General features: G+C 38.0%; 1 protein-coding gene across 3 annotated transcripts in view; it reads left to right on the top strand.

Annotated features, from left to right (window-relative positions):
* aPKC (protein kinase C iota type) overlaps positions 1–22151 on the top strand; it is a 424352-nt gene that overhangs the window by 309946 nt on the left and 92255 nt on the right. For all 3 annotated transcript variants that reach the window (XM_090389406.1, XM_090389407.1, XM_090389405.1), the window contains one exon: positions 16143–16268. In XM_090389406.1, the coding sequence (XP_090245532.1) occupies positions 16143–16268 (126 nt within the window). The remainder of the gene's footprint in view (positions 1–16142; positions 16269–22151) is intronic.

Raw genomic sequence — 22151 nt, 5'->3', positions numbered from 1 at the left:
GGTTTGGTCCGGTGTACTTACTAGCGGCCGGCATGTGAACACCGTTTTAGAGCTGTTCCCTTGAAATATAAGGAAGTTTGGATCTTGCCATGGTGTTCATCATAACCTCAAACGACATCAATCATACTGCATGATGGAAGAGATGCGGGGGAGGGGGGGGGGGTTGACTGGATTTTAGCTCTGGAGACTAAACGGTTCCATCACTTCAAGCCTCCAATAAGCAATTAGGTGGTATTGAACTGGTTGATTAAAGTCACCCAGTATTGCCTGGTAACACAGAGGGGCAGCATTTCTCCATGTGGTTTGGGTGCCACACCTCGACCCCTGCTTATGTTGGTTCACACCTGGGTGGTCACCCACAATGTGCTTGTGCATGGGGGTTATATCTAGGATTACTAACAGTTCCACCATCGTGAAGGTGCAAGCAGAGGATTTGGCTGTCACAGACCTTCCGGACTTCACCAAAATTGAGTCCACTTGACTTGAGTGTCACCCGAATATCAGTTTCATCAGCATTTTAGACTCTTAGGCAGCAAGTACAGCTTTTCTGGCATATCTGAGAGAATTTCTGTGACAACCTCAAGAACCAAAACTAATACTAATTACGGAAAATTTATGCTTTGGTTTTGTGCTTTTATCTAATTAGTCCTGATGAGCATTTAAAAACCAAATGGTAGTTATATCTTTGCAAAATTGATGGCAGATATGCTTGTACCCATTATGTACAAGTGTATTATTTCTATCTTAATTTTGGAAATCCGAAATCATTACTGGTGAGTATTACGCTTTGTAATTCTAGTGCATTTGTGATGCTCCTTCAATGCCACTTCAGCTACATGTTAATTCAAGGCAGGTTTCTCATAAATTTTCTGCATTAAAATGATTATATCTTGTTTCAAAGTTTGCCACACCATGAATTGCAACATTAAGTATTAGTGGCCCCTTTTTTGACATATGTTGGCCCTTTTATCTATACGAACTATTGGACTGAAAATTGCATATCATTCACTATTTTCTTTAATAAGTAATTCATATTTTCTTAATATAATTATGTGTATCATAGAATGACTATGTGTAAGTATAATTTTATAAATCCGCAACACAGAATTATATTACACTTAAAAAGCAAGATCGTTAACATATCATAGCATTTACTATATATACAAAGGGTACTAGGAAAGTTTTGCAATATGACGCAACAATGAATCACAGGAAGCTGCTTGTTGCTGCATGTTGAGACATGTTCATACGTGCATAGTAGCCGCCGCGCCAAGTCGATGGGCTCAGTTATTCATTAGTAGTGAGAGTGTAACGTGCTTGCGATGGCATCATGGTCATGAAATGAGATAAGGACAGTTTTGCGGTATAATTTCGTGCGTGGTTTAACCATAGACCAGTGCTTAGAAGAAATGACTCTTGCACTAGATGATGATTGTCCACATCGTACAATGATATTCAGGTGGTATAGAGAATTCCAAAGGGGAAATTTCACTCTGGAGGATTCTGAGAGGCCGGGAAGGCCACGAACGTCAGTTACGGAGGAAAACGTTACTGCTGTGAGGAAAATGCTTGACGAAAACAGGCGAGTGACCTACCAACAGATAGAAGATACTTTGGGCCTAAATGCACCAGCAATTCGTTCGATTCTGCAAGATCATTTGCACGTGAAGAAACTTTGTTCTCTCTGGGTGCCGCATCAACTGACTGAAGAGCAGATGACACGACGTGTGACTTGGTGCCGGGAGATGTTAAAAAAGTTTGATAAGGGACAATCTCGGTATGTGAACAACATCGTGACAGGTGACGAGACTTGGCTGTACTATTACGATCTGCCGACCAAGGCTCAAAACAAAGTTTGGGTCTTTGATGATGACGACACACCCGTAATTGTCAGAAAATCCCGATCTGTAAAGAAGAAAATGATAGCTGTATTTTTCAAATCGAGTGGAATTGTGGAACGTGTCGTTTTGGACACGCAGAAGACAGTCACAGCTAAGTGGTATACTGAACAATGCCTGCCTAAAGTCATTGGATCTATGAAGAACCTGCGGCCAAAGTCAAGAATGGACACCTGGTACCTCCATCACGATAATGCTCCAGCTTACCGCGCCAAAGCCTGCACCGAATATTTGACCACGACAGGACTGAAACTTCTCGAGCACCCTCCCTACAGTCCAGACCTTGCTCCCTGCGACTTTGCACTGTTCCCGCATGTGAAAATGAAGCTAAAAGGGAGGCGGTTTTCCAGTGATGAGGACCTTCTACGGGCTTGGGACAACGAGTGTGCTTTACTCCCTAGTGAAACTTGGCAGAACTGGTTTAAAGATTGGTTTCGGAGGATGGAGAGGTGTATTGAATGTAGAGGAAATTACTTTGAAAAAATTAAATAAACAAAGCTGTATTGCAAAACTTTCCTAGTACCCTTTGTACAGATAAGGTTAATGCATATGGAATATGCATTAACCTTATAATATGGAAGCATAACAAATGCTTCCATATTCTTAACCCTCCCCACCTTTCCATCGATTGTTGATCTTTCATCCCAATATTTTAGTACACAGCTGCTTTTAGTTTTGGAATGCAGCTTTAATTTTGCTATTAAACAAAACAGATTTCCCAATAAAAGATTGTATTGCCAAAATGAAAAGTACATTATGAAATTACCTGGACAAAAATCACATACTTCGTGAAGTTAATTCCATCAGTTAATCTTAGTTGTTATAAGTTGTGGTAGTAGTAGTAGAGGCATGTGATGCAAGAAAGCAAGCTTATGTAGCATCAGCCAAAAAAAAAAAAAAAAAAAAACCCTTCCCGTTTCACTGATCCATTCATTCCAAATGTTTGTCTAGTTCTGCCTTAAATTTATTTAAGCTATCAACTTCCACAACAACAGGTGGAAGTTTGTTCCGGCAATCAACTACCCTCTGGCTAATTGCAAATTTCCGCAAATATATTCTATAACTGTTTTCCTCAATTTGAATTTATGCCTCCTCAGGTTCATAATCTGAACAAGAGGAAGAATCCCATCAGAATTGAGCCTGCTCAACTCATTCAAGACCTTATACACCTCGATCAGATCACCTCACAGGTGCCTAGTCTCCAGGCTCTGCAATTTGCAGAACTTAAGCCTTTCTTGGTAAGAACACCCCTTTGTTCACTTCACCAACCTCCTTACCCTTCTATGTACTTGTTCCATCAGCTCTACATCCTTCCTAAAATGAGGCATCCAGATCTGTATGCAGTACTGAAGCTGTGGCCTGACCATTGCCATATACAAAGGGATAATCACCTCCATTTCCCCACTTAAATTGCTGTATATTTTCTCTGCTGTATATTGACCTGCTCTGGCAGCCTGTCTGCACAATTAATCCCAGGTCTTTTTCATTTTCTACCACCCTAAGTGTAGTACCACACAGTTGGTACATTTCTCTGGAGTTACTTCTACCATTTCACTTTGCCAAGTATTTCATCAATAACTTAAGGATAGAACCAAAATATTATAATAATGAAAATATATAAAGCAGATATACACTCACTGAATAGTTATTTTTAATTTTTAATCAAATTGATTATCAACTCAAACTATATCAGGTTTTATAAGATGTTGATATTTACATTATTGATAATAACATTTTTTTATCATAAATAATATTAAAAATCAAGGTTATCCATTCACAGGACATTCAAAGTTAAAAAAAAAAAAAAAAAAAATCAGTATACTACAAAAACGCTGTCATGCTTGTACATATTTGTTGTTATTAAATTAACAACATACAGTGGACCCCCGCTTTACGATATTAATCTAATGGGAACCTAATAACGTATTATTTTTTTTGATAATTTGTTCCAAGACCTCGGAAGTTGAAATTTTTCTTATATAACCGAGCTGTTTATCTCGCGAAAAGGTGTTTTTTATAATGGAAATTGTACATATTGACTATAAAAATTGGTTAAAACTAATATATTAATTAAAACAACACAAAAAAATCACTTCAACCAAAGAATGCAAAAACAAAATACAAGGCCATCACGTTTACAAATGCTGCTATTGGCGGAGGAGAAGGATCACATGGTCTGCTCAGAGACAATCGTAAGCCCATCATAAAGTGAAATAAGTAGATACCAGTTAACACGATCAATGGTTAGTAGAATCAGCCACTTTATAGAATTGAATTTCAAGAAACCAATTCAAATCATTAAAATGCACTACACTTTCATTGTCATCATATGTTCTGTTATAAGAATCAATTTTGAACGCCTTTGTGATATTTTTCTAAAGCATATTTCTGGAGGTCACTATAATAAAACAATAAAAACAATTTGCAGTTTCCAGTTTATTGGGCTTTTCTGTTAATGCGATCTCATTATAAACGGATAGTAAACTATCTTATTACATTTGCGGTAATACCGAGAGCTGGAATTCTGTGGGATTTTACGTTATTATGGTGAAATGTGTTTCCCCTTCACTGAAATCTTCAATCATATAAAAAACATAAATAAATTTTCAGACTCTTCTCTACATTCCTATTTTTTAAACTTTGTAAACTTATGTACATATTATAGTATTAATTAAGCTATGTACGAAAGCGTAAATTAATTTTTATTTTGCTAACATGTGGAAGGGGGTGATTCTCCAACGCATCACAGTCTAAAAAATGTGCAAAATGTGAAATGTTTGCAGCCCTTCTGGAACAGGACATGATCTAGCCATGGAGGATGTCTTTTTTTGTGCAGAGAATGTGAAGAACTTAGGCACCAACTCAGCGTTCTGATGGGCATCTATGAGAGTTTGGAGAGTCAGGTAGATGCCCTCGAAGGCATTAAAATGGGAGCCAGTCAAGTTCTCTCTCTCTTGTGCACCAGGCAACACAGCAGCAATCTTCAGGACAGAATGCGCTGGTCCCGCAGGAGCTAGTTATTGTCGGTGACTTAGTTGTCAGGGAAATGGGAAGTATATTGCACAAAAAGGATAGGTGGAATAGGACCAGGGTATGTTTGCCAGGGGCAATAGTTGATGACGTAGAGCATATATCATCTTTTATGGGCACAAAAGGTGATATACTTGTACACGTTGGCATTAATGACATTAAGTGTAGGAGATCTGCGGATTTACTTAACAAATACAAATCAATGTTTGGATAGTAAACGAATTCGAAGTGCTGGTCAAGACATCAAAGGCGGATATTGTTGGAACATCAGAGACATGGCGGCACACAGATATAAGCAGTGCAGAATTGGAATTTGGGGAGTACGAGGTGTACAGAAAGGATAGGAAGGAAGAGTTGGTTATGCTGTTAGTTAAGAAACACAAAGTCTAAGGAAGTGCATCCAGTTGACCATAGATGGACAGTGCAATTTTGAGTCAGTTTGGTGTGATGTAAGACTGGGAAATCAAAAATGGGGGTAGGAGTTTATTATAGGCCTAATGCAGCGGTTCCCAAACTGTGCACCGTGGCTCCCCAGAGCACCGAGAGATGTTTTAAATCTTCGGGAACTCAACAGGGGCGCTGCGGGATATTTAAAATTTTCGAGGGAAATGTCATTACTCAACATCTGTCAGACACTGCACAAACTACCAGCTCAAGGTAGTTCACGGTTTCAACATTATTGCAATTTGAGTATTACTTATTAAGTTTTTTGGACTGAATAAACTACTTAATAAATGAAACTGTTAGGTATTTCTTTTGCCCTAGGGGTGCCGTGAATCAAGAAAGTTTGGGAACCTCTGGCCTAATGACTCTGAGTACAATGAACACTTATACAGAGAAATAGAGTTGGCCAGTAAATCAGTCTCTTATAATGGTTGATTTTAACTTCCCAGATATTTACTCACACACTAGTAAGGCTTTTGTGGATTTATTGGATGATTGGTTTCTACAGCAGCATATTAGAGAGGCAACGAGAAGGAGTAACACTCTTAATCTGATTATCAGCAGTGATTATTCGTGCATTAAGAATTTAAAGATAAAGGAACCATTAGGTGGCAGTGATCACAGTGTACTAATGTACGATTTACTTGAAGATTTAACTACCATCAGGAGTAAAGGAAAGGGTTCTTGCTTTCGTAAAGGTGACTACAGTGGTCTCAGAGATTTTTTAAATTCTATATAGTGACCAAACTGATGATGTTACCAACAGAAAATTCTAAATGGGAAGCATTAATGGAAGTAATCATGGAAGCTACTAGACTTTTTGTTTCAACTAAGAAATATGTTCTAGGTTTAAGACCAAATGGATGTCAGATGAACTAATGATACTTGCGACTGGGAAGAAAAATGCATGTGATGCATATAAATTATCAGGTGGCACAAAAGCCTATGGTAGATATATGCTAGTCTGTAATCAAGTCACAAAAGAGGTTAGGTAAGCGAAGGCAGATTATGAGAAATCTTTGGCAAAGGATGCAATATAAAACAGCAAAGACTTCTTTACTTATATAAACTCTAAAAGGAAGGGGATGAATCAGATTGGTCCACTTGATGATATCAATGGTTTGACTGTAGATAATCATTATTAGATAACTGCCAAATTAAATGAGTATTTTGCATCTACATTCACACATGATGAGTTATTCAAGGTGAAGTCCAGATGTTTATCAGATGGTAACAGGGAGGTAAATGATTTTGTAATAACTGAGAGCAAAGTGTAAGAGAAAATTGTTGAAGTTAAACATAAGAAAGGCAACTGGGGTGGATCAGATCTATTCAGTTACATTAAAGGAGGCGATGAAAGAAGTGAGCAAACCCTTAGCCATAACTATGAGAGTATCCTTGGATTCAGGAGTAGTCCCCATGGACTACTCATGAATCCAAGGATGCACATGGAGATGTTCAAATGTATCTCCAGTTCACAAATGGGGATCAAAGGGTGACATGAATAATTACAGACCTGTTGGTTTGACTTCTGTTTGGGGAAAATAATAGTGTCACTGATTAAACAAGTATTGCAGAATCATCTTGACAAGACTGCAGTAATAATTCAGAGACAGCATGGGTTTGTTAAGGGCAAGTCTTGTCTAACCAATTTGATTGGATACTATGATGTGGTCATAGAACTGGAAATCAAAAATAAATAAAGGAACTGGATGTCAAAAAAATTTTGATATACTTGGATTTCAGGAAAGCTTTTGATACTGTTGCACATGGAAGACTGCTGTACAAATTGGAGCGGTATGGCATTAAGGGAAAGTTCCTACAATGGATAAATGTATATTTGAATGGGAGACGACAGAGATTGGTAATAAATGGACACTGCTCTTCGTGGATAATATTATTAGTGATGTCCCCCAGGATTCTGCGTTGGCTCATTGTTGTTTTGTATATTTATCAATGATATTTATGAAAGTATATCAAGCTTAATGTCAAAGTCTATTCAGATGATACAAAGGTTGGCAGGTTTGTTAATGACAGTAATGACAGTATGCTGCTGCAACAGAATTTGGAAAAGTTGGGCAGATCGGCTTAAAAGTGGCAACTGAAGTATAACATTGACAAATGCAAAGTACTGCATATAGGTAGCAGTAACCCCAGAGAAATGTACCAACTGGGTGGTGTTACACTTAGGGTAGAGGAGAATGAAAGAGACCTGAGGGTAATTGTGCAGTCGGATATGAAGTTTTCTGAGCAGTGCAGACAGGCTGCTAGAGTAGATCATGGAGTCTTGTCGATATATAGGAATTTTGCTAGCAGAGATAAGGAGTTGATTATCTCCTTGTATAAGGCAATAGTCAGGCCACACCTTGAGTACTATGTACAGGACTGGAAGCCTTATTTTAGGAACGATGTAGAGTTGCTAGCAGAGATAAGGAGGTGATACAGAGAAGGGCAACAAGATTGGTGAGGTGAACAAAGGAGTGCTCTTACGAAGAAAGGCTTAAGCTCTACAAATTGCAGCATCTGGAGACTAGGCACCTGCAAGGTGATCTGATTGAGATGTATAAGCAGGCTCGATGCTGATGGGATTCTTCCTCTTGCTCAGATTACAAACCTGAGGGGGCATAAACTGAAAATGAGGAAAGAGAGTTGTCGAATAGATGTGCGGAATGCCTTTAACCAACAGGCAGTTGATTGCTTTCATGGAGCTGGTTCAAAGAAGTTTACACAAAATTGAGGTAAATCTAACCATATTCTTAATGCGCCAAGGTCAACAGTGTTAAACATGTTATGTCACCATGTTGTAAAGGTTTATGGACACCCTGTACATCGGTAATCCTATATATTCAATAAAAAATACTATGTGGTGATTGACATTGTTTTCATAACTGATTTAGTAACAGAGGTGTCCAGCTTTTGGCTGGAAGTTAATGACAGTTTTTCCAAGTTGTCACATACCACTTTTTTACTCGCAGTGAGAAATGGTGGTCAATTAAGTAGCTACATATGAATAGTGACATAACTAGGGTTGATGGCACCCTTTGAAAACTGTTCCTTTGGAATTTTTGCATTTTTTAATAAAAAGGCATCCCCCAAATTTGCTACCCGGGGCATGTGCCCAACCTGCCTCACCCTAGTTATGCTCACTTTGATTTTTAATAAATGAAATTTCTTACTTTTTGTGGCAGGTATGCAGAAATTTAAAGGGGGGGGGGGGATATTTTGATCCATTAAAGTGGTTGGGTATTCTACTATATTAAGAAAATTCTGTGAGCAAAAATAGTGAATATAGACTAAAACCTATAAGGGATTTCCTTATAAATAAATAAATCTTTGTTGAATGTACCATAGCCAATAAATAACAATAAAAGTTACGTAAGGTACAGAATGTCCATCATGGCAGGAAGTGGAAATTGATGAAGTAATGAGCACCTAAACCTGCAGGAGCATAATTTGCCTTTAATTTCTTAAAGAATTACAGAATATTCTCAGACATTTCATGGTACTTCGTCTACCTTGTCGTCGGTGAACTCTTGTAATGCTATCCTTATGACACCATCAGCCTCACGTACCAAGCTCATATGCCTCTAAAAGAATATTTAAAATCCAACACTAAATGGAAGCTAAGGACACTAACAGGAAGCATAATGATGTCAAATATAATCAGATATGCATGAAATAACATTGCAGGATTAATGCATACAAACATTCATTCGTATATACATACATCAAAGTACACATAAACTCTGCCATAACAAGATGTTCAAATCAGGAGGAGACAAACCATTCACCGACGACCAACCAAGGCTGAAAATGAATTGCTGAAATTTCACTGCACTGAACAAACCGATTTATATTTATTTTTACCAAATGGTAATTTTGTGTTTGCTAAAAGTTTATTTATTAAAAATTCATTAATTGAAATTCATATACAGTGATAATCAATAAAAAAAAAAATTCTAAGTGAGCAGCCACTTACAGATACAGTGAATTTTATTTTTATGAATTATTGAAACTTGCTACTTTGCAAAGCAGACATCTCTTGGACACTTTCTTCTGACCCAGTGGTATCTGCTTTAGAGAAGTTTTGCTGTATTACTATTTTATTATTATTTCATGTGGAAAAAAAATTGTTCGAGTTAAAAGGTAATAATTTCTTTTATTATTGTTTTCTTTGTTATTAGTTTGTAAATTAATAAAGAAATAGGAAAAGAAAAACAGTTTTTCCATAGCTGAAAAAATCATTTATTAGTACCAAAACAAACAACTTAGAAGCACTAGTCATTGTGATTTTTACTTCCACTAATAAATCAGCTGTTTGCAATAAATTTTTATGCATAGATTTCCAAAATAATTCTTAACATTTTACATTACATTACAATTTCAGCACATACCAGTTTTTGTATTTCTCCATAATATGTATATCTTACTACAATTTAGCGAAGTAGGTATGATACTGATCTTTTGTATTACCTGCAAATAATAATGTTTGCATGTGGTCATAGATAGCAGTAATGTTGAAAGGTTAATAAGTTCAACCTTGACTACCTCCCACCTTTCTCTCCCTTTCAGTGTGAGTACATGTATAGTTTATCTGCATATCTATTGCATACTGTAAGTTTTACTTATCATTGTATTGTTAAAATGTACAAGCAAAAGCAAATGAAAAAGTTGTGCAATTATCTGAATCACCCTGACAATTTCTTTTACATGGTTTATGGTTTTTAACAAAAACTCAGAGGAAGAAAATCTACAGTATAATTCAACATGCATACTCTTTCTACTTTTGTTGCAAACTTGGTCATCAGGACAAAACTTGGACTCCATATATGTGATATTTTACCTGCACCACAAATCTGACCCCGAACCTTAATTAAGACTTGGACAAAGCACCATTCCAGTAGTAGCGGAGTCAAAATTCATGGGACTCGTATTCAATAAAAAGTTGAGATTCCTCCGCCACATTCGTCAACTACACACCAAGTGTATGAGAGGGTTGAACATTCTTCGTGCTCTCTTTTCTACTTCTTGGGGTGCAGACTGGTGCACTTTACTCAGTTTGTATTGTGCACTCGTTTGATCAAAATTAGATTATGGGTCTCGAGTGTATGCTTCTGCCAGAAAACATGTCCTTCAGTGGCTTGATGCCATTCACCATCAGGCTATCCATATTGCTACTGGATCTTTTAGAACATTTCCTGTCCAAAGTTTCTATGTCGAAGCCAATGAACCATCTTTGTCTCTTCGGCAAAAACAGTTGTCTCTGCTCTATGCTGTCAAGCTTAAATCCCTGCCAGACCATCCCACGTGGACATCCATTTTTGAGCCATGATGAGAAAATTTGTACAACACTCATGAGACAGCAAATCGTCGATTTGGTATTCATATCCAAGGTTTATTCAGAAATTTTTTTCTGAAAATGCTGCTGAATGCAGCATTTTCACTGCCAAGCTACACCCAGTTGAAGTAGTCTTGGATCACATACAAACACACCACCACCAAAAATGCGTTATATATACTGATTCTCTCAGTTAGTTGCAGGCTTTGTCGTTGATGAGGCACAATCCTCATCCAGTCCAGTCCCAGGTGCAACAGAGGAAACATTTCCTTTCTATATTGAAATTTAATATTCACTTCTGCCGGATCCCCAGCAGAAGCAAATTGGGATCATGGGAAATGATTTGGCAGACTCCGCAGCCAAATCAATGAGGCATTCTAACTCTTGTCTGTTAATCCCCTATATGAGTGGTTCCCAACTGGTGTGCTCGGCACATTGGTGTGCCGTGACCCTTTTCAAGTATGCTGCGACATTAGGAAAAATTCCATTGAGTTCGATGGCAATCACTATTTCGGTGTGCCGTTAACATTCGTCTTTTAACTTAAAGTGCGCTTTGAGTGACAAAAGATTGGGAACCACTGCCTTATACAGATTACAGGCAAGTCATATGAAAGAAACTGGTTTCCCAATGGCAACACTCCTGCGTGGGCAGGTTGAAAATAAGTTATACGAGATTACGCCTGTAATCGAATTTTGGTCGTCTAGTCTGCATAGGACATAGTCATCTGACGCATGCTTTTCTGCTGATGACTGTCCTATGTGCAAGCATTGTGACACCATTTTAACATTAAAACATGTAGTTATTGACTGTCCTGGAATTTTAAATGCACGCTGTTTATGTTTTAGTGCTTTTAACCATGTGACTGAGTATTATAGACTCAGTCAGATTTTAACTGGCAAAGATGATATGTCCACAATTTTTAACTTTTTAAAAACTACAAACCTCTATACATCTCAGTTTTTTAATACTCATCATGTATATTTGTTTTATCAGAGTTTATTTTTATCTAAATTTACTTGCCTTTTAACCATTTCTACATATTGATATATTATTGTTCATTTAACCTGTGTCTTATTTAAATATTGGACTTGGCACATCTTGGCCGTAGTCGCCCATGCACCATAAAAACCAAACCAAAGCACCACAAATCTGAGGATGTGGCCAACTGGGAAAATTAAAAGTATACCTTTTGCTTTTCCACATAATGAAGACCTCATACCAGATTCCCAAAGAGCATAGGATAAAGGAAGAAGCAGTGACGAAGACAGTGAGAATTCTTGTGTCAGACTTTGTTTAATTATCCACTTCAACAGGTTTGGACTGTCAACGAGAAAGTTATAACATGCCACTTAATTAAGTAAAAGAGTTGAATGACTTAATTTGTGATTTAAACTTATCTAAAGAGCAAACAGAACTCCTTGGTTCTAGTTTACAATAGTGGGAGCTACTTGAATCCACAACTAAAGCTATGGTATATGTCAAAAACATCACAAAATGTTTTAAAAATATTTTATGGGAAACAGTATGTGTGAAGATATTAATGGTCTTCTGAATGAACTGCGCATTAAACACAATCCTAATGAATACCATATATTTATTGATGCCCCAAAATTAAGCTTAAAAGCAGTTTGCATACAATGGAAATGCATTTCCATCAGTTCCTATACTTCATACTGTGGCTTGAAAGAAACACATAGCTGGGATTAATGAAGAATTTTGTTAAAGCTCTGTATAAAGAAGGAAGTAGATTCTGCTACCTAAGGGAAGTGTTCCCCAATTTAACAGATGCAAAACTGAAAGGAGGAACTTTCTTTGGACTTCAAGTAAAGAAACTCTTGAAAGATGAAGTACAGTAGACTCTCAATTTTCCAGGATATATGGTAAAAAAGAATTCCCAGTTAATCCAAAAATACAGTAAGCCCCTGACATACATAAGATACATTCCAGGTCTTCTTACGTAAGTTGAGTTTTACATAACTCAGGAATGACTAACAAAATATTGCTACTATATCCCTGATATGCCAAAATTACAAAAACCACATAATATCCTCAGAAGAATGAAGAAAAATAGTTATATATTTTTAATTAGTTCAATTAAAAAATTTATCTGGGGACAGAGGTGAAGTAGCCAGAGTGGCACATAAGAAAAGAAAACATGCATGTTATTGTACTGTAAAAACTGATATGTACTTCATAGCCCTGGTTATTATAGTTGACTTCATTGGTGCCAATCCCTTCACTGCTTGTCGTATTCTGTCTTTCTCCTTTATTGTGTTCACCATTGCCACTGACAAATCTGAATTCCACACGATATTTGTTGATGTTTGGCCATTTTCATACATCCTTATTATTTTAATTTTCTGATCCAACTCGATCACTTTCCTTTTCTTGGTAGATTTACTAGTACTGCTGTCACTTATTCTCTTAGTCACCATGATAACAGTCAAAATTAAATTTTCTGAAAAGAACTTCGCAGGATGAAAACTCACTTATAACCCCACGCGAGCTCGCATTTTACTAAAGCACATTTCTGAAGGTCACTATCATAAAATAATAAAAAATAATTTGCAGTTTTCGGTTTCTTGGGCTTTTCAGTTAACGCAACCTATTATAAACAGGTAGTAAACTCGATCTTATTGCATTTGCGATAATACCGAGAGCTGGAATTCTGGGTTATTACATTATTATTGTAAAATGTGTGTCCCCTTCACTGAAATCTTTAGTCATAAAAATAACGTAACGTAAGTCTGAAACTGCATAAGTCAGGGACTGTATCGAAAAATGTTCAGCAACCTATGTAAAAAGTATTGCGATAGATAAAAAATGAAAAAACTTACCACATACTACTCGTGTCCAATACGATACTTTCCTTTATTTTTTACAATGTCGATTTTAAATCTAATAGCTTCCCTTTATTTTTACAGTGTCACATATGGTTTGGTCACCAACATTATAATGGTTCATTAGAGATTTAACAGATGCACCGTTTTCAAACTTTTGAACAATTTCAAGTTTCACAACTCTTGCGTTTGTCCATTATTTTCGCGATTTCTAAAATAAAAAAAAAAGTTACTATAAAAAAAAATTCCTGCATTCCTTACAAAATTTGTCCTTTTGCAGTGCGACGAAATAAAACAATCGACGCAACGCACTAAAACAAACAAAACATTTGGTCTTTTTATTTATTTATTATTTTTCTTTTTTGGAGTGGTGAGTGTGAAGACAGTGGGAGTTGCAAGATAATAGGCACACTAATCTCCCAATGATGACTTATAACGCCGCTTCTTGTCCCTTATTTACAACTTGAAAAATATCTGTTTATACCTATTCTAGTTATTACTTGAATTTTATGATTTCTGGTTGATTTTTTTTTTTTTTTTTTTTTTTTTGATTTTTTTTAAATTTGGAGTCTTGATGTGTCCAGGGTTAATCTGATCTCAGTAAATCGAGAGTGCTGTATTCGAAATAAACCCATATACTGAACTTGACGATCATTTAAAGCAGTTGTGCATAATTATCTTCTTTCCTTCTTGGAAGAAGGAAAGAAGATAATTATGAATATCTGATGTCAACTTTACTTGAATGCTTAAAAGATATGGGTTGCTGAATGTCTTTGAAAATTTGTTTTTTTTCAACGAAATTTGGGAAGTGTAAGTTAGGAGTAAGGAGAATGCTTTCATTAGGATATATCTAAAATGGTAAAGTAGTAGCAAGGTAACTGAGATACTGCCATGATGCGAAATTACTGCTGGTTTCTTAAGATGAAAAGCAAAATGGGCCTTTAGAAAAACTCCTGAGTCTTAAACATTTCTGAGCAAATAAATCAAAGTATTTGAAAATAAATGACTCATTTTTAAAATAGCATTTGTATTATCGTATGAGGTGCTACCCAAAAGTTCCCGAAATGTATCTATAAAACAAATTAGACTCACCCTGAGTCTTATTTGCCACCGTCACCTTCGAATTAGTCCCTTTGTTGAGCATAAACATGGATTCCAGTGCTGCTCCCATGATTTGAATGCATCCTGAAAGTCCTTCGTCATAGTGTTCAGCACCGCCTGCGATTCGATTTGGATAACCTCTATGCTGTCAAATCTTTGACCCTTCAGCTTTATTTTCATTCTTGGGAAGAGGAAGAAGTCACGGGGGCTAAGTCTGATGAATAAGGGGGGAGGACGATTGTCATGTTGTTGGATGCCCAAAACTGCACCACAGTGAGAGATGTGTGGGCTGGCACCTTGATGATGAAGGACCCGGTTCTTTGTGTGCCACTTCTCTGGACATTTCCTCCTGACGGCTTCCCTTAACTGCCTCAGGAGGGACGAATTCCTTATGGATAATCCCATCAATGTCCAAAAAACAGATCAGCATGGACTTCATATTGCTCCTCACTTGTCGGGCTTTCTTTGGTTGGGACAAAGATGGGCTCTTCCACTAGGATGATTGTTGCTTGGTTTCTGGGTCATACCCATATACTAAACTCACATCACCAGTGACGACCGTAGAAAGGAAGTTTTGATTACTCCTGGCCCATCCTTGAAGATCTCTGCTAACTTCCATGCGATGCATGCTGCTTTTCATCTTCACTCAGTAACTGTGGCACGAACTTGGCCACAATCCTCATATTCAACTCATCTGACAAAATCCGCTGGCATGTGCCTTACGATAGTCCTACAAGACCACAAATGTTGTGGATGGTTTGCCTGTGGTCTTCACGGATCGCGCCTGAACTTTTGAAATTTTCTGGGGTAGTGCTCGATGATGGATGCCAAGAGCATTTATTGTGATCAACCGACATTTGACCATTTTTAAAATGGTTAAACCAGTAGTAGGTTAGCATCTGGCCTAAATCATTGTCACCAAAAGCTTGTTTCAACTTCTTATGGGTTTCTGCTGCTGTATCATTAAGAAGATAACAAAACTTGATGCAAGCACGTTGCTCTCTCACATCAGTCATTGCAACAGTCGCAAACTACGTGAAACATGCCATAAAAGAAACATGTATAAATATTCAATAACTCTATCCAGCCTGAAGCCACGTGGCACACTGATTCACAAATATGCATGCAGTGTTACCCAGCACCACAAGTCCATACTAGACATAGTTCCCACGCAACATTCAAATTTCAGGTACATTTTAGGTAGCAACTCGTATTTGAAATTGGCCATTCTTTAAGTTACTAAAATTTCAGTACACCTTTAAAATGTTTGAATGTTTTATTTGTTGGCTAGTGAAATTTAATTTCACAGGTCTTTGTTACTAGTTGATTAAAGCAAATTGATAAAGAAATCTTCAAAAAACATGGAGATCTGGAGAGAAAAACGATATAAAAATAAAAGGGTTTTATATAAGAAATATTTGGTGTAGCCTCTGATCTAGGGAATAAATTCTTCAGACATTGTTATGACTCATTTGTATCATTCGTTTCAGATTTTAGTGTTGATTGGTGGGCATTAGGTGTTCTGTTATATGAAATGTTAGCTGGTCGCTCACCATTTGACATTGTTGGTGCTGCAGAAAATCCAGATCAAAATACCGAAGATTTTTTGTTTCAAGGTAAGTCTGTTTTCAAAATATATAATTTAATTAAAATATGACTTATAAACTGTAAGGCATTCCAACTTCTTCCTGTTTAATTAAAATACTAAAATAGTAATTGTTGATGCACTTTATTCTGTTTAGCTCACTGAATAACAAGAGGGCAAATTCAAACATATAAAATATAGGAAGTCCTTGTTCATTGCAGTTACTTTCTAGAACCATGATGAAAAAAATGACATGCCACAAAGCCAATTGTGGCATGTGATGCAGGAAAGCAAGCTTATACAGCATCAGCCAAAGGGGGGGGGGGAACCTTCCCATTTCATCCATCCGGTCACTCTAAATATTTGTCTACTTCAGCCTTAAATTTATTTTTTTTATTTTATTTTTTTTTTTATGAGAACCCCAAACACGAGAGGTATTATAACCTATAGTACTTAGTACCGTGCTTGGGTTGGAGGTTGAGAAGACGAAAGAAGATATTTGTTGAAATTGGACTTGAACTTCTGTAGATTGTAATTTTCAGGAAATACGTATGAAGGAAGGTTGTTCCAGAAAACGGCAGTTGAATGAATAAATGAGGAAGATGAAAAGTTGGTTCTGTGGGTTTGAAGTTGGACAGTAAATGGATGTTGGCTGGTGGCGGCACGTGTTCGGACTGTTTTGAAAGAGAGAGCGGGAATTATAAAAGCCAATTCAGAAGAACAGTGCCCATGGAAGTATCTGTAAAAGAGGCATGCAGCAGAAACAGTGCGTCTATGAGAAAGCGAGTGGAGAGACTCTGTTAGAGATGAGTCATTAATTAACCTAACTGCCCTCTTCTGAATGGAATCAAGAAGCCTGAGAGAGGTTTTGGGGGCACCACCCCAAATGTGGGAACAATATTCCATGGCAGGGCGGATTTGCGATTTATACAGAGTGAGCAGCTGTTTGGAAGAAAAGTAACGCCGAGAGCGAAAGAGAAAACCAAGTTTTTTAGATGCAGAGGAAGCAATATTTGTAATGTGCTTGTGCCAAGAGAGATTAGAAGTCAGGGTAATCCCCAAAAGAGATATATCATTTTGCCTAGAAATCGGAGTGTCACTAAAGATAAGCATAGGAGCAGAAGAATCCTTTTTGCGAGATATAAGACAAGATTGAGTTTTAGAAGGGTTGAAATCAACTAAGTTGTCTTTGCCCCACTGGAGAATTACCTGAAGATCGGCATTTAAGGAATTGGCAGCAGATTTTCGAGAACTTGAAGCTGATTGAGCTGGACAAGGTTTCTCAAAATGGAAAGTTGAATGCAATGTGCTATCATCGGCAAAACTATGGATAGGATTTCCAGTCAATGGAAGAAGGTCATTGATATACAAGAGGAAAAGAGTGGGGGAAAGAACTGAACCTTGGGGGACACCGGCATTAGTGGAGAAGTTAGAAGACAGAGAGCCATCTACCATCACCCTCAGTGAGCGATCAGAGAGAAAACTGGATAACCAATTACTAAAAACAGTTGGCAAACCATAAGATGGAAGCTTGTTTAGAAGATCTTTATGCCAAACACGATCAAAAGCCTTTGAGATGTCAAGAGCAACTACTTGTGGTTCACCGAACCTTTCCATTGAATTAGTCCATAAATGGGTAACATAAGCCAGAATATCACCAGTGGATCGACACTGACGGAATCCATACTGGCGATCGTTGATCAGACGGAAGGTTTCTAGGTAGTTTAAGAGTTGGCGGTTAATTGATTTCTCCATTACTTTAGAAAGAGTAGAAGTAATTGCAATGGGACGATAATTGGATGGGAGGGATTTGTCACACTTTTTAGGAACTGGCTGGATATGAGCAAATTTCCAAGCAGAAGGAAAAACACCTTTGGAATAAGAAAGTGAAAAAAGGCGGCAAAGAATAGGAGTAAGTTCAGGAGCACAGGTTTTGAGAATAAGTGGAGAAATACCATCAGGACCTTTCTTAGTATCAAGATTCATCAAATTCCTTCTGATATCCTTTTGACGGAAGACCACAGGAGGCATTGAATGGACCGTGTTGGGAATGATGGGAGGTGTTTTACCAAGATCATTAATACATGAGCTCGAAGAAAAATGGGATGCTAGCAGGTCAGCTTTATCCTTGGCTGAAGTGACAACAGAACCATCTGGTTTGGACAGAGGTGGGAGCAGAGATGGGCAAAAGTTGCGGCCAATAGCTTTGGCAAGAGACCAGAATGCTCGGCTACCATTAGGGCAAGAAGCAAGTTTTCTGCTCTTAGCCTGTTCAAACTCTAGTTTGGACTGATTAATAACTGCTTTACAATTGTTGCGAGCTTTGGTGTAGGCAGAAAATGAAACTGAAGAATTAGAAACAAGCCAATTACGATATGCAACGTTCTTCTCTTGGACAGCCTTAGCACATTTATTGGAAAACCAAGGTTTAGATAAAGGACGAGATTTTAAAGTGGAGTGTGGGATAAAGGATTCCATTCCTGCAAGAATAATTTCACTGACACGATCTGAGCAAACGTTGACATCAGAAGTTTTGAAACAGTAATCAGACCAAGGAAAAGAAGAAAAGAAGTCTCGCAGGTCATCCCATTTTGCATTCTTGTAATGCCAAACAATACGAGGTTGGGAATAGCCATGAGATAAAGGTTCCATTGGAGAAGAGACAATCACCAAGTTGTGATCTGAAGTGCCTAAAGGACCTCTCACTTCAACCTTGTACTTAGAAGGGTTGTTTGTGAGAAAAAGATCAAGCGTATTGGCTGTATGATTAGGATTGTCCGGTATTCTTGTAGGTAAATGAACAATCTGTGCTAGGTCATTAGTAATTGCAAAAGCCTCAGCATCTCGACCTGCTGGGTCGGTGTGACTAGAAAACGGAAGCCAGCTGGAGTTGTGAACGTTAAAATCACCAAGGAAAATTACCTCACTGTTAGGAAAGTTGGACTGGAGAAAGTCAAGTTGCAAAGAGAGGAAGTCAAAGAGCTCCAAGTGATTAGTGGAGTTGGGAGAACGGTAGAGACAACAGATGAATTTTACACAATGAGGTAGAGAGATTTTAAGCCAGAGAAGATCAAAGAGAGGAGATTCCAAATTGCCAAGTCTCTGACAGGGGATATCAGAACGGACATATGCACAAGTACCACCTTTGAGGCGAAAGGAATCATACAGCAAATAATTTGGACATCTGAGATGAGCAGTAGTTGAATCAACTGATAACTGAGATTCAGTCAGAAAAAGTACATGGGGTTTGGAAGACTGCAAGTGGAAATGGACATCGTTGAGATTAGAATTCAGACCACGTATATTTGTGAAATGAATTAGGAATTCCTTGGGAGGTTTAGATCTTTTCGCAGATAAGCTTGCTCTATTATTTTGACAATTCATGGTGTATTCAATAGTAAGAAAAAGTGGGTGGGACATGCTGTATGAAGTAATGAAATTTTTGGATATGGCGTACATGTGGTAAGAATATACCCAGATCCTTGACATAACGTGGCCTCGACAATGCTCCCCGCATACACACTACTCGGACTCCCTCCAGTCACTATCTGGCAGAGTAGAGGTAGCAAGATTATACACTAGCTGATCCGGAAGCTTCCTAGAGAGTTACCAATAGGTTCAGTCCGGTGTACTAACTAGCGGCCGGCCTGCGAACACCGTTTTAGAGCTGTACCCTCGAAATGTAAGGAATATTGGATCTCGCCACGACATTCATCATAACCTCAAAAATCATCAATCATACTGCATAATGGAAGAGATAGGGAAGGGTTGGCCGGAACTTAGCTCTAGAGACTAAACATGGGTTCCACCACTTCAAGCCTCCAATAAGCAAAGTGGTGGTATTTCACCGGTTGATGAGAGTCATCTACCACCTAGTACTGCCTGGTAACATAGAGGGGCGGCGTTCCTCCATGTGGTGTGGGCGCCACACCTCGACCTCTGCTTACGTTGGTTCAAGCTATCATTTAAGCTATCAACGTCCACAACAACAGATGGAAGTCTGTTCCAGCAATCAACTACCTGTTGGCTAAAGGCAAACTTCTGCACATCTATTCTACAACTGTCTTTCCACAATTTGAATCTATGCACTTTCAGGTTCTTAATCTGAGCAAGCTGAAGAATCCTATCAGCATTGAGTCTGCTCAAACCATTTGGTGCCTTATACACTTCAACCAGATCACCTTGCAGGTGCCTAGTCTCCAGATGCTACAACTTGCAGAACTTAAGACAAGACCTCCCCTTAAGACTCTCTTGGTAAGAGCACCCCTTTGTTCCCTCACCAATCTTGTTCCCCTTCTCTGTACTCATTCTAGCAACTCTACAACCTTCCTAAAATGAGGCCTCCAAACCTGTAAGCAGTACTCAAGGTTTGGCCTGCCATTGCCTTATACAAAGGGATAATCACCTCCTTGTCTCTGGCAGCACATCTGCGCTGCTTAGAGAACTTCATATCTGACTGCACAATTACCCCCAAGTGTTTTTCATTCTCCACTTCCCTGAGTGTAGTACCTCACAGTTGGTAAGATTCTCTTGGGTTACTGCTACCCATATGCAGTACTTTATATTTGCGAATGTTAAACTTCAGTTTCCACTTCTCAGCTCATCTCCTAACTTTTCTAGATCCTGTTGCAGTAGCATACTGTCTTTGCTGTCGTTAATCCTGCCAACCTTTCTGTCATCTGCAAACTGGGTCATTAAGCTGATATACCTTCATCAATATCATTGATAAGTACACAAAACAAAAATAGGCCCAGCACTGAACTCTGGGGGACTCCACTAATAACATTAGTCCACGAAGTGCAGTATCCATTTATTACCACTCTCTGCCATCTCCCACTCAACTATCCCTTTTTCCTTTCTAGCAACTTGCCCATACCACAGTGCCATACCGCTCCATTTTGTATAGCAGTCTTCCATGTGCTAGAAAACTTTCATGAAATTCAAGTATATGATATCAAAATAATTTTTTGTGTCCACTTCCTTTGTGACCAGACCTTCCTTTGTGTCCACTTCCATAATATTCAGTCAGATTGGTCAGACAAGACCTCTCCTTAACAATACCATGCTGTGTCTGAACTATTACTTCTGTAACACTTCTTTAACCAGTGACTCCATTATTTTCCCCAGAACAGAAGTTAAACTAACAGGTCTATAATTATTTGTGTCACCCTTTGAACCCCCTTTGTGTATTGGGGATACATTTGCACATTTCCAGTCTATGGGGACTTCACCTGAGTAAAGGATGCCCTCATAATCATGGCTAAGGGCCTGCTTACTTCTTTTGCTGCCTCCTTCAATATAACTGGATAGATTCCATCCACCCCAGGTGCCTTTTTTTATGTTTAACTTTAACAATTTCTCCTCCACTTTGCTTTTCATTATTACAAAATCATTTGGCTCCCTGTTAGAGTTTAATACTTCTGTCCTCCCCTTCATTACAGAATTCCTCATGTGTGAAACTAGATGCAGAATACTCATTCAGTTTGTCAGCAGCCTGAGCAGGATTTTCACGTGGACCAATCTGATTCATCCCATTCCTTCTAGAGTTAACATAAGTAAATAATTCTTTGTTTATCTCTGCATTCTTTGCCAAGGATTTTTCTTAATCATCATTTGCTTGCCTAACCTCCTTTGTGACTTGATTACAGATTAGCTTATAACCGCCATAGGCTTTTGTGTCACCTGATAATTTATATCCATTTCATCCATTTTTCTTCTCTGCAATGTGCCTCATTAGTTCATCTGACATCCATTCAGGTCTAAATCTTGAACAGTATTTTTTGGTTGGTACTAAAAGCCTAGTAGCTTCCAAGATTATTTCCTTGAATTAATTCATTTAGAATTCGCTGTTTTTAACATCATCAGTTGATCCCACTGTATAGAATTTAAAAACTGTCTGAGACCACTACAGTCA

The sequence above is a fragment of the Mastigoproctus giganteus genome, unplaced genomic scaffold (genome assembly GCF_048544385.1).
Source record: "Mastigoproctus giganteus isolate SK-2022 unplaced genomic scaffold, ASM4854438v1 scaffold_16, whole genome shotgun sequence".
Taxonomy (NCBI): Eukaryota; Metazoa; Arthropoda; class Arachnida; order Uropygi; family Thelyphonidae; genus Mastigoproctus; species Mastigoproctus giganteus.
Note: the sequence above shows the minus strand (reverse complement) of the source record. Positions and strands in the feature narration are given on the sequence as shown.